Source organism: Phaenicophaeus curvirostris, chromosome 1, assembly GCF_032191515.1.
Source record: "Phaenicophaeus curvirostris isolate KB17595 chromosome 1, BPBGC_Pcur_1.0, whole genome shotgun sequence".
NCBI classification, from domain to species: Eukaryota; Metazoa; Chordata; class Aves; order Cuculiformes; family Cuculidae; genus Phaenicophaeus; species Phaenicophaeus curvirostris.
The window spans coordinates 177,224,455-177,238,262 of NC_091392.1; the positions used below are offsets into that span (position 1 = coordinate 177,224,455).

General features: G+C 38.7%; 1 protein-coding gene across 7 annotated transcripts in view; it reads right to left on the reverse strand.

Moving 5' to 3' along the window:
• The window catches only part of ENOX1 (ecto-NOX disulfide-thiol exchanger 1), a 297,335-nt gene that overhangs the window by 33,307 nt on the left and 250,220 nt on the right, over positions 1-13,808 (reverse strand). For all 7 annotated transcript variants that reach the window (XM_069880861.1, XM_069880902.1, XM_069880891.1 and 4 more), the window contains one exon: positions 9,660-9,844. In XM_069880861.1, the coding sequence (XP_069736962.1) occupies positions 9,660-9,844 (185 nt within the window). The remainder of the gene's footprint in view (positions 1-9,659; positions 9,845-13,808) is intronic.

Here is a 13,808-nt window from a genome sequence, read left to right on the forward strand (position 1 = left end):
GGCCTCTTCTCCCAAGTGACAGGGGACAGGACAAGAGGGAATGGCCTCAAGCTCTGCCAGGGGAGGTTTAGGCTGGACATTAGGAAAAAAATTTTCACGGAAAAGGTCATTGGGCACTGGCAGAGGCTGCCCAGGGAGGTAGTTGCGTCACCTTACTGGAGGTGTTTACCTTACTGGAGGTGTTTAAGGCACAGATGGATGAGGTGCTGAGAGGCATGGTTTAGTGATTGATAGGAATGGTTGGATTCGATGATCCAGTGGGTCTCTTCCAACCTAGTTTTTCTATGGTTCTATGATTTGAAATGTTGAAAGAGTCCAAGCCCTGATCCCCTCTGCCCGGAAAAGCTGCACGTGATCAACAGCCCAGCTCCTGCTTCTTGGGCAAAGTGAGTTTCCCTGGCATTCTGGCCAGAGACAAAGACCATGTTGAACGTATTAGCTCCACAGGTTAACCACCTCAGAGGGGACCAGGGAGCTGGACACAAACCTGATGGTTGAGTGCATATGGTGGCACTACTTAAAATTCTGTCCAGCTGCTTCCTTAGGGAAATGTTTGCCATGCACCCCTCCTCCTACTATTAGATTGACTAAAGAGGTTCTACAGCTCTACAGCACTCCAAGCAGGAGCAGGCAGAAGTGAACCAGAGAAACATGCCAAATGACAAAACAAATTGATGGACAAAGACGTACTGAAATTACCTAGAGGGAGGCCACAGAGAAATTGGATTCAGGCTTTTCTTGGATAAGGGCTGAGGGTGAGCAGAAACGTAATCAACAAGGAACTTTTTTATTACATATAAAGAAAATATTCTGCAGTGAGGGTGACTAACCTCTTGAACAAGGACTCAGACAAGCTGTGGAATCCCCATCTTTGGAGGTACTGAGAACATAGCTGGACAAGGCCCTGAGCAAAACTAAACACGACTCCAGACTTGCCCTTGCTTTGAGCAGAGGGATTGTGTGTGTGACCTCCAGATGTACCTTCTGAGTTATGTTCTATGATTCTAAAGAATACCTCATAGATATCAGATAATTAGCTCTCAATTTCTTTTTTTTTTTCTATGAGGCATAGTGATTTAGCCACACCACCTAGAAGACGCAGTGTTAGGGTTTGGACAGCAGATGAAAGGAGAACATGGAGGGTGCAATAAAAGGCTTAAGAGTCAGTCTACAGCTTTCCTTTCCCAATTATTTTTTAAGTATTCCTCAAGAAAGGCAAGTTCTCTTCAGTCAGCTATGGCCTTTTCCAGCAAATGACAAGACCCAAGTCATTAGGAACCTTACATAATAAATCCCTCCTCTCAGAAGTGAAACTCTCCCAATTTACTAATAAATACTTAGTGCTAGCATCAGGGATTCCACTCTGGGATCTGACTTTCACAGCAGACAACACAAAGTCTTTGACTTTGCTGGTAGCCTGTGGAGGGGATAGGTCTGACCAAAATTCATTGTACATCATCATTAATACATGATATTACATAGTCCTTGACTTTACTGGCAATAGGTGAGTGGACAGGTGGGCTTACGGTTTGCTCTGATCCTGATTAAAGGAAAAGGGCTGATCCCAGATGAACATCATATTCCCTCCGCCCTCAAATCTGTCCTACAATGCAACCAGTTGACACCTGGTGCGAAGCACAGTCAAAAGAAGACATGATTCATAGCAACCTCATCTTCTCCAGCCTTTCACCTGTACCCATTGGTTGTAGATACCTTCTCATCAGACAATGGCACTTGAACTGTATGATCTCGTCTCTTCTGTCATGGGACTGTAAATGAGCATGATAAAGCATGCTTTTTCTCAACAAATGAAATTAGATTTTACAAAATTTCATTTCCTATTCAAGAAGTAATATTTTATTTACTTGGAAAGAGAATAAGAAGACCTGACACATTTTAATTAAAGGAATGACATTAGGGAAGAGAATCAGTTTATGCAGTGTAATTCCCATTAAAACAAAATTCCTAGTAGTAGAAGCAGAGTTCCTTGTAATAATAGCATCAAACACATTTGTAAACTATGTTATCAGCAACACAATGCTAGTATTTATGATATTTTAAGGAATTCATGTAACATCACTGAACTGTAAAAATTATGAGATCTATCCTTCACTACCACTACAGCACACAAGCATGTTCCTGAAGATACTAGTTGATTTCTGTCATATTTTAAATAAAATGTGTGTACCTGGTTATTTCTCTCTGAAGTGCTCATTCTTGCTGCCAATCTCAATTCAGCTTTATCAGTGGTAGCAGGCAAAAAGATGCTATCCTCCAGTATCCTACCACTAGAACAGCTATTGAGAATATGGTGTTTAAAGCATCTGTGGGCCCTTATTTACACTTCTCCTAATATTGTTGAAGAGGTAGTGGCAGAAGTTGGAAATTAAACAAACACTACTTTCAATAAGGAAAGTTTGCTAAACACAGAGGAGAACCCATTTGGCTTGTCTGAGATCTGGTAAATAATTAGCACTTAATAGCCAGCTGCTCCTTTTTTTTTTTAATATAATCAGAGGGAGTAAGTATTTTCTGGAAGTTTGAACGTGAACAGTACTGTGCAGAGCCTTGAAAAGCACAAGGGAACAAAATCAATACTTATGAGAACATTTATCTCTGTCCCTGGAGCAGTCATGTTTCTTAAACAGTTTCCAAATATCAAACATTAGGTGAGGGAAGAAAAGACAGGCCTGGAAAAGAACCACAACACTGGATCCAGTCCCTCACACTTATCTGGCATTCATCCCCAATAAAATTATCACTGTTGATCAATATTGTCATTACTAATCCAGTGCCACTTTTCTAGAATAACAGGAAGATCTAAATGGAATTCATACAGCAAGAGTAGTAATAGAAAACATTTCCAACCTAATTATTCTGATTTGTTTATTCAGCAGATAAAATGTAAATAGAAGGGGCAATGTTTTTTATCTCTTTTATTTACTCTTCTCTTTAATAATACACTTGGAGAAGATTCAGTTTATAGTTGTGTGTAAGTACGTTGAGTGGGTTATATGGTTAATAGATGTAGGTGGGTAAAAAAAAGACTACAAATCTCCTTTGCATTTAGGCTATATTAATAAATGCAGTCATAACGTGCCCCATCTATTCAACAATGATGTTAATTTCAATGCTAAACTGTTACTAGAAGCTACATATTAAAAAGTAAATGGTTGTTATAATGGTCATGGTGCTCACAGAGCACCAGATTTGGCAATTCTCAGCCAGCAGCATATGTATCTGTCACTTCTATTATTTTGGGAAGTTTGTATGAGAGAAAGGAACGGCCACGGCAGTTAACAACATTTGTGAAGGATCTGAGAGTTGCAGACCTAATTCCATCTGAGGCTTATTGGAGTTTAAGAGGTCACAGACTGGTTGGGTAAGTGATGTGGAAAAAAAGCCTCACGATATCCTGTCCTAGATGTTGAAACCTCCTGGGCTGAAACTTGCTTTTCTTCCTTGCGCCCACTGAAAGAGGGGACCATGGGAATAGTCATCAGTTACTCCATTACTTGTAAGAGAAAAAACTACTTTTCATGTAGGATAGAAGAGGATAGTCCTGAGCAATGTCATCTTTGCTTGTAGAAAAAAAAAAATTCTGCTAACTCAGTGAGGATATGTGAAAATGAAGAGCAACAAAGCTGGTGAGGGGGCTGGAGAACAGGTCTTATGAGGAGCGGCTGAGAGAGCTGGGGTTGTTTAGCCTGGAGAAGAGAAGGCTGAGGGGAGACCTCATTGTTCTCTACAACTACCTGAAAGGAGGTTGTAGAGAGGAGGGAGCTGGCCTCTTCTCCCAAGTGACAGGGGACAGGACAAGAGGGAATGGCCTCAAGCTCCGCCAGGGGAGATTTAGGCTGGACATTAGGAAAAAATTCTTCACAGAAAGGGTCATTGGTCACTGGAACAGGCTGCCCAGGGAGGTGGTTGAGTCACCTTCCCTGGAGGTGTTTAAGGCATGGGTGGACGAGGTGCTAAGGGGCATGGTTTAGTGTTTGATAGGAATGGTTGGACTCGGTGATCCGGTGGGTCTCTTCCAACCTGGTTATTCTATGATTCTATGATTCTATGATTAAATGTATTAGCCCTATTATAGTGGCAGGGAATGGTACAAATCCAATTAATTTCAAAAGAAGCACAATGAAGCCAACACTAGCTACCTCTGAATATTCTACTCAAAATGATTACTATACATTAGATGCTTACGATCCTGTTTAACAAGCTGAGATGACCCTTGTGCCATCTCACTACAACAAAAGGATCCTAATCTGGCTCCCAGTGACTGTACTGTGGAAACTGTGTGCACCCCACATACCTTATCACTAAATATGTACCCTGGCAATCCTCCTTCAATGGGGCAATGAACAGCTTGTCTCATCTTCCCAACCACAATGGTGATGCATATCACAGAGCAAATTGTCCTTTACTGGACAAACACCGAAAGACTGAAAGGATTGCTAGTCATGTGGCATTAATCAGCCCTTTAAAAAAAAAGGTGTACAATTATCAGATATGCATGCTATTTATTTTACATGCTAAATCATTAGTAAACTGCAAAAGCTTGTCCTCAGTATGTAGGAAACATCAGGAACAGGAAAGCCTTTGCAGCAAGACCTTGAGTTCCATATTGAACAGCAAGGACAGGAAGGTATTGAATAGGTAATGATTAACTGTGCACTCTGTCTGTGGCACTGAACAGGGAAGGGTCTCGGAGGTATACAAGGCAAAATACAAAGCCTGTAGTTGTGGCAATTACTGGCTTCTGAGTGCTCAAGTTCGCAATCTGCATTGCTATTTGAATGAAATTGATACTATTTGGGTGGAAAAAAGAAAACAAGACAAGACTTCCATCACACTGCATCAGAGTGACACCCATGTAGGTCATCAACAGGCCAGATACGTTCAATCTTCTGCTGAGACATCCTGAGTTAACAGTCAGAGGCACCTGCAGCAGTGTATCAGCCTTTATAGAATCACAGAATCATAGAATCTCCAGGTTGGAAAAGACCCACTGGATCATTGAGTCCAAACATGCCTATCAATCACTAAACCATGCCCCTCAGCACCTTGTCCATCCATCCCTTAAACACCTCCCTGGAAGATGACTCAACCACCTCCTTGGGCAGCCTGTTCCAGTGCCCAATGACCCTTTCCATGAATTTTTTTTTCCTAATGTTCAGCCTAAACCTCCCCTGGCGGAGCTTGAGGCCATTCCCTCTTGTTCTGTCCCCTGTCACAAGAGGCCAGCACCCTCCTCTCCACAACTTCCTTTTAGGCTTTTATGTCTGCCTTATATCTACCACTCACAACTGTTCCTAGTGTTCTTGCTTTCCACCTCGAGCATTACTTTTAGGAGAGGCAACCCTGCACATCCCTGCTCACGCAATAACCCCATGGCTAGGCTTTAATACATCACTGCCAACGAAGGGGAGCTTGTGTTGTCTCTGTGTGTTAGGAGCGTGAACCTGAGCACAGCTAATGAATTGGTCCCTTTAGGGGACCGGGGCAATGAGGTGCCTCTTAAATGCCCCAGATACATCCCAGTATTTGCAATAGCAGAACTGTAGGCACTTGTGTACACTTACTGGAGAAAATATATGTGGAAGCATGGTTTAAATGGGGATTTCTGGGTGAAACTCTTGCCTGCAAGAACTTAAATTCAGCCCATCATTCTCAGGAGGTTGTGAGAGGAAAGAATATTATCATACATTTACATGTTGTAATAAAGCATCATACAGAATTACCATTTGCCTGTTGGCAAATGAACCAGTAGAGGAATCAGTACAGCTATGAAAGCTTGGCCCCATACCTTGGTCAGTTAAGCCCGACAAAAAGGTGGAACTAACTTGTTCAATTACAGAGTTATGCTAAAAGAAGTGCACTCTGCAGTCTTAGGACTAACTTGAAGAATAAAACATTGCACTAATGGCTGTGCTATGGAGCTGGTACACGGACAACCCTGGATGATCAGTACAAATCTAAAATTTACTTGGATATATGCTAATGAGTGCCATCTCCTTGGTGGCAAACTGACATTTTTCAAAGGCATAGAACATTATTGATTTCAGGCAGATTTTATAAAGGGTATGGAAACCACATCATTAATTCAATAGCAACTCACTGTCAAACTCTGAGTCCTTCTTTCAAAGCATAAAGGTGGCAAGTGCATTTCCTCAGGAATTTTCTTTGGTGGACAACAAACAAGAAAAGCATAGTTTTCATGCTTTGTTCTTGAAATGGCTGAAACATTTTGATGAGAATTTTTCAAAAGAATTCTGCTTGCTACTCTACATGGAATATGCCTAACCCAAGTGATGAAAATTATATACACACCGAAAACAGAGTCTTAGAATGGCAAGCATTAATCAATACTATTAGGTGATATTTTCTGCATTATCTACAGTGTGGTACACATTATGTAATATCGTCTGGTGTATATATATATATAATATATCTAACCTATAATCTGGTAAAATATTTCTGAAAGAGAGACAAGATTTAAGAAATTTTTACAGCTGTTCTGTGATGTATTGTAAAAATAGTTACAACTAAAACATCCTTCCTTGTGATAACAGACTTTGTTAACGAATACTAAACACTCCTGGAAAAAACAGCCATTCGAAAAGTGATCTGCTGGGTACGTGTGTTCTCACATGGAAATAAATTGAAGGCAATATCACCTATGCAGCAGTGACAAGTTAATTCAATTTCCATCTCAAAATCAGGTAAAGTGTATCTCATTTGTTACCATGGATACAAGACATTATTTCCATTTGTTTGAGATCTCACAGTGGGTATGAAATTAAACTGTGACACAGTTTTATAGAGGAAGTTGACTAAAACCCCCATAAGTTCAATGTCATTAGTCCAAAGGATTTTCTTTTTTTAGACACAATAAATAAGCAGGCCGCTACCGCTGCCGATAAAGTATACTTCACAAGCAAACATTTGGGTGATTTTGCTGATGCTGCTTTGGATGAGTAGGAGTGATAGAAGAGAAAAAATAACATTAATTTAATCAGTCCTGCAAACGTGGGACAGAATCCTGAAAAATGTCCAGATGGCAGAATTACATTACAAATACATTGATGTTGTGCTGTTTGCTATTGTTTGGCACCAAATATGTTTACAAAAAGAAATCTTGATTCTAAAAATCCATCCACTTTTCTCAGATAAACCTGCTTTTCAGATTGCAGCTCAGATCATTTATTCTCTAGTTCTCAGTTAAAAGCAGACGAGGTGCATGAAAAATAGGGGAGAATGAAGAGGAAAGAATAAGAAGGAATACATTTTTTTTATGCTGACATATATGCAAGGTACAGGAATTCAGTGGCATTCAGTTTACCTTGTTTGAAATTAATTTTAATATATACAAAAGGATAAAAAGGAATATAGGTCTTCTTGTTAAATTATTACTACTCAAGTTCTGGCTATATGTTTAATATTTCATAGGCAGACTGATTTCCATATATGCCAAGCACCTGCTATACTGATGGATTTCATCTAAGGTTGTCATCTCTCAACATTTACAAACCCAAACTGAGATAAAACAGATTCTACCTAAATCAAAGGTTTATTTCTAAATATTCATGCATGAACTGCATGAAAAGCATGAAGTTATGGCATGTCATGACTTTGGTTAATCATTAAAATCTGAAGCCATCATCCAGCTGCTTAATTGACCTGCAATTTCCCACCAAATATTCTGAACTCCACCTCCTGTGCTTCTGTGTTGCTGCCCTCCTCAGCATATTGTCAGACTGGATTATCTGCAATGTCTTTTGAAGCTCTTTGGGCCATCTCTAATTATATCCCATTGGGAGTTAGTAGGTCTGACCCTGAGATGGCAAGCTAGAAAAATTCAGTACCTCACAGGAAAAATTGTCATGAATATAGAAACTCTCAGAGGAATAGGGACGACAGTGTCCATTGCTAGCTGAACAGAGATAAGTAACTCTTTGTTATTGACTTGCATTATTAACAGTTGCTTGAAGTTACAATAGAAATCTATTTATGTTCTACAGACTTGATTATCTTTCATCCAGACCCCAGGTAGGATATTGTAAAAATGCAAAATGAGCGTTACGGCTCCAGCACTTTGATTTAGTAGTATTTTGTGCCCACTTTTCACTGATTTTAATGGAGAATTAGCACTAGGCTGAAATTTAGCACGATGTTTATATATGCAGTTAAATTTAATGAAGCCAGTGATATTTCAGTATCCATTTATATAAGGAAAAGATCATGAATCTACCTCAAGCATATCTAAAGTATACTGAAAAATCAAGCACTTCTGATTAGTGAATTTATTCCAAAATTCAGAAAAGATTTTATTCCTGAATGATCAATGACTTTCTATTTTTCAAATATTTTGTTCAGAATTGCTCCACTATGCCATAAATCATCCTAGTCTGGTAAAATTCTGAGGGCTTTGAAGGGGTTTATGTTCACTTAAACACATGTACGCTTATCTTGTGCTCTGTTATTTGGTGTTAGGTGGGATTTGTAGACTTATTTGATTCAATGGGCACTGTGATAGCAGGGCAATGCCTAATCCCACCATGCAGCTCATATGTAAATGAATGTCTATTTGGTTTTGCCATAAAAAAAAGCATCTTTGTACAATCTGCAGCTGGGTACAACTTATCCTCTTCTGGTATCTAATAACTGGGAGTGATAGAGGGGCACATGTATTGGTTCAGAGCAAAGATAAAGGAGGCAAAATTAACCTCTGCAGTGATATCTCAAGAAGCTCCATTCCAGATGGGAGCCCAGTCCAGTGTTATGGTGAGCCACTTAAGCTGTCATGTAGCAGCTGAATACAAATGCCTAGGCAGAAATGAAGTTATACACATGTATGTTGAATGAGAGCTGCTTATGTGCTAACAGACGTGTCAGGTGAAGCAGCGAGAACAGTCTAGAAGTCCTTGCCATGACTTGCCTTGAAAACATCAGGACCACAGGGACAAATGAGGGAGAATGGATAAGATGAACTGAACCTCCATTTCAGGGAGGGACACGCTTTAGGGACACATTGTAGTTCCTGTCTGACCGATGTCAGAGAAAAAGCTTTGTCGCTGCACTAAACCACTTAAAAATTTCCTGAATGAAAAGGTTACGTTCATGGGTCAGCATAAATCAGAAAAACTCAAGAGACAGCATTGATGTTGTTATCCACTTGCAAGTTAGCAGGAGGGTAGTCTAGACAATCTGGAGATGTCTCAGTCATCCTTAAATAAGAATCAGTGGAAAAAAGACAAAGCTGACAGGTGGAAATGCATCTAACGATGCAGATGAATGCAAATTAAGGCACTTCAGGAGCACTGTCTGTGTGACACTGGACAAATTTTGTTCAACTTTCATGAAGAATTAGTGCCAATTTCATTAAGTGAGAAGTGCAACAAGGGGTGCACTGAAGTAGAACATGAATAAGGAGTTCCCTTGAATGACTGAGTGATTTACAGTTTATGAGTTGCTAAAATGTCTATCCCTAAATATGTCCCCAATTCCTTACCTCTCTTTCCCTCACCTAAAATCTTTAAGATTTTGACTCTGAAAAGAAATCAAGACCTTTATGGCTAATGATCTTGAGTACAGAACAGCCTCGGGGTACCACTTTCCTGAAAAAAAAGACCCTTGCTTTTCTTCCGTATCAATACCTGCTGCATGCCTTGCATTGTTTGCTGCAGGAACTGCAGCTGCTGGTCCTTTGTAAGGCTTTCTTCTGTCCGAAAGAGCTGTCCTTTCTCCTGTTTCAGAAGTTCCACCTCATTCCTATAAGCATCCAGCTGCCATCGAAGACTGTCGTTCTCTTCCTTTAGCGCATACGCTTGGGCAGCTAAAGCTAAGAGAAAATGAAAATGTGAAGAAATCAGTAAAATGGATTTTTTTTCCTTACGAATAATGCAGAGGACATTGTCAGGGGAGATGACAATATAGCTGAAAGCCAGTGAGACATTTCAAAGCTGAGACAAGACCCAGCAGAGCTGAAAATGATTAGGTTCTGGCAAAGACTGTTGCTGGGAAGTTATTTCCTAGGATGGAAGGAGCCATAAAGTGACCCTGGGTAATTCAAATGCTACTTACAATCTGGCTGCTAAATTTAGGCTTATATTTTAGGAAGAAACTGGCATGCAGTTCAATAGCAAAGCACGCAATGACTTTACAGCATTTTCCCTGTGATGTTATAGGAACTCATACAACTGTTTAATAATTACACTAGTATAACAGCCAGATGTTCCAATCAGATCTGTGTTAAGGAATTTTGACTACCTAAAATTGCTGGATTTAATCCCATGGGAGAGGAAACAGAGAAATTCCTCTCCAATCTTGCTATGAACTACTTTGTTGCAACGGTTATGGGAAACCATCTAGACAGAAAAATGATGTAATAGAGTAAAATCATATAAAATGCAGATGCTCAAGAAAAGTGTTGGCACTACAAGCACATTACTACATTAAAGGCATTGAAAGACACTTAAGCCATTTCCTTAGGAAGCTCCATTTGGCCCCTTTTCAATTTAGAATGGCATTTTTATTATCATAACTGATAGCAGGTGTTTGTGAAGAAATCGATTAGTATGCAGGGATGGAAATTACATTTGCCAAATGACTTGCACAGTCTGCAATATAAGCTAAAATTTGTGTAGCAAAAGGCAGAAGGCTATAAAGCATGTACTAGGACCATTATTTAAATAAATTATCTGAGCATAAATACATATAAGGATGTGTGGCATTCATTATGTTAGGGATGTGGTTATGACCCTATATAAGAACCCACTCCTGGTAGTATTTATACTTGGCAGTAGCAGTGGTCATTTGGCATAGCAAACTGCCATACTATTTTCCTTTTTGGAACCTGGTAACACAACAACATTACAGAGCAGCTGTAATTAAAAAACAACAATCTACCATAGCCAATTCTATCAACATTTGGTAACTGAAGCACAACTGATTTACATTCCCCATTAAATGATTTTAGGCTTGGTACCACAGAATTCTTTCTTGCCCACCTACAAAAGCAATATGGTTGAACTTCAAATGCCAGGAAACTGTACATGAAGCCCATTTAATCTTAGGCCTTTCTTGACTAGATGTTCTGCAGATAAAGCATCCCCTGCTCCCCAGGATAACATGATTCAACATATTTGTGAAATTATATCAGCATTTAGATAGAATGTAGCAATATTTTATTACCAATAAAAATGTTTTGTCTTTGGAAGAACAAATCTACCTTTTCTTCAGATAATTTTTACTGATTTTAAAATAGTACAAATGTATTACCAAAAATTGAAGTGCAGTTAGCTGCTGTTCAAATAGAGACATGGATTGGTTATTGTACTTTATTTGGATATTCTACAGAATCTCTCTGTAAGATTTAGCAACACTTACAGTATTGTTACATCAAATTAAATTGTTCTGAAAAGCATGTAATCATCCTTCCATGACAAAATTTACCCTCAAGAAATTGCAGTGATGAGTCCAATGGGCAAATAAGAGAATGTGTTTTTTCAGGTTGTTTTTTTTTTGTATGAACCAACAAGCTATAATAAAGGAAAGAGGAGGGGGAAAAAAAAAGAGGCCAAAAAAAAAAAATCCTGAGTCTAACAAAAACTCAAGTCAAAATTAAATACCCTGGGTTGGAAGGGACCTCTAAAGATCATCTAGCCCTACCCTCTTGCCATGGGTGGGGGACAGTGACATCTTTCATGAAGTGCAGTTGCTCAAAGAACTGTCCAAGTTAACCTTGAACATTTCCACATATGGGGCATCCACAGCTTCTCCGGGCAACCTGTCTCCATGTCTTCCTTATGTCCAATCTAAACCTACTCTCTTTCACTTTAAAACCATTGCCCCTTGCCACTACAGGCCTCAGTAAAAAGTCTCTCTACCATTTGTATTCTCTCACTCCTACCAATTAGACTCTCCCTCAATTTAATTATTATTTTTTTTAATTTAATACTCGGTTCTAGCCAGAAACTGCCTACCCTTCTGCTCTCTGAGAGCATGAGAGAAGACCATAGGCATACTAAAGCTTTTACAGTGGCTTGGGAACAGTTCACCTGCTGTACATCACCTAATACATCTCTTAAACTTCTGAAATGCACTGTTCTAGTGGAGGGTATAAGGTCTACATACCTGTTAATCACCGACCTCATTGAAATGTGTACTAGGACACAGATTCAGCTGAGAGTCAGGCTGCCCTTCCTGAAAAAGCTTGTAATGCATTTTTTGGGTCACACTACAGCCTACTTCAAGACCTTCTCTTTTTTGCCTCCTGAGTGAGTTCAGGCTATTGAGTGGGGCTAATGACAGCATAAGAAGTCTGCTACAGGGGCAGCAAATAAGAAAGGGCTATGACATACTGCAAAAATAGGTAACCTGTAGGTGATGAACCTGTTAGGATTTAGGAACCAACTCATCCAAATGGAGCAAGTCACATTCTATATAAGCAGTGAAGGTAACTACTCGTTTTCCCTTTAGAAATTCAATACAGCTTTTTCATGGCAAAAAAATCAGAGTTGCACTTCTGAGTGTCATTATTTTATTTCACTATTTTAAAATTAGTTTTAGTATACCATATTGAAACCTATATGACAATAACTACATTGCAGTTCTACCATGAAGTCCCATCCAAGGACAGGTGTTGTTACTCTACACTCCAGATAGCAGAAGAGAAATGCTGTATCTAATTTAAAAATAGATAAAATCTATTTTAAGACAAAATGGAAATATACTGAACAACCTGAAGTGAGAGAATAAGAATACAGCAAAGATAAGTTTGTGATATTAGGCAGGATTCCCATAGGTGTACCATTTCTTATCAACATTTTTATACACTCTGGTGAACTTCATAGCATTCATAGTAAGCAATTAAAGATGGAGTCCAAGGTAGAAATATATTCTTAAATAAGGAGGATGCAACACATGTAGCAACAATATAACAAAATACTAAATTGTCACAAGCTTTTAAATGAATTAATTATAGATAAGAGTCCATAAATGATATGGTGCTAATTATACATCGTTCCTTCGTTATTTCATTTAAAGCTACAAACAGTTGATTCCTAACATGCTCTGACATAGTGGTTAGTAGAAAAGGAGAATAAGTCAAAGACAAACATCTGGTGGACCCCAGGGGCTCCAGTTAATTTATCATTGGGTAACTGTTTTAAACAAAATCAGAAACCTTCCTTGTATTGGTCTAACATGACTGTAATTTTAAAAAGATGTGTATTTTAGTGCATTAAAATGAAACTAATTCTGTATTCAGACCAATGCCTCTTTTGATTCCAAGCAAAGTATATATTATATAGAAAACTAATTATAATTTAATTTTAACTATATTTCATTTATAATGATTAAACATAATAAAATGTAATTATATAAAGAAAGTCACTTCATTGAATGCTAAATTAAAATTAGAGGATAGTTTGGCGAGAAAAAGGAATCTGCATTTTAAAAAGTCAATATATTTGAGATTTTTACAGAATGACTTCACTGACAAATCTGATGAATATATTTTCAGTTAAAAAAAAACGTTTACTCTGCTCATCTCAATGCAACTTATCATGCTATTTTAAGTTTGGTAGTTCAGATACTCACCTACAGAAACCCTCTCTGAGACACGTTAAAAAAAAGTGGTTTAGGATTAAAAGACAACTTTGATGAAAGCATTTACAGAAGAACTATATACAAGGAAGCTATATCAAAAGGAAATTCTGACAAGGCTCCCAAATAGCTGCCCGTGTTGCAAGCAGAAGAAAATATTCCTGCCTAAACAAACACAGCTGGAAACCAGCTCAATA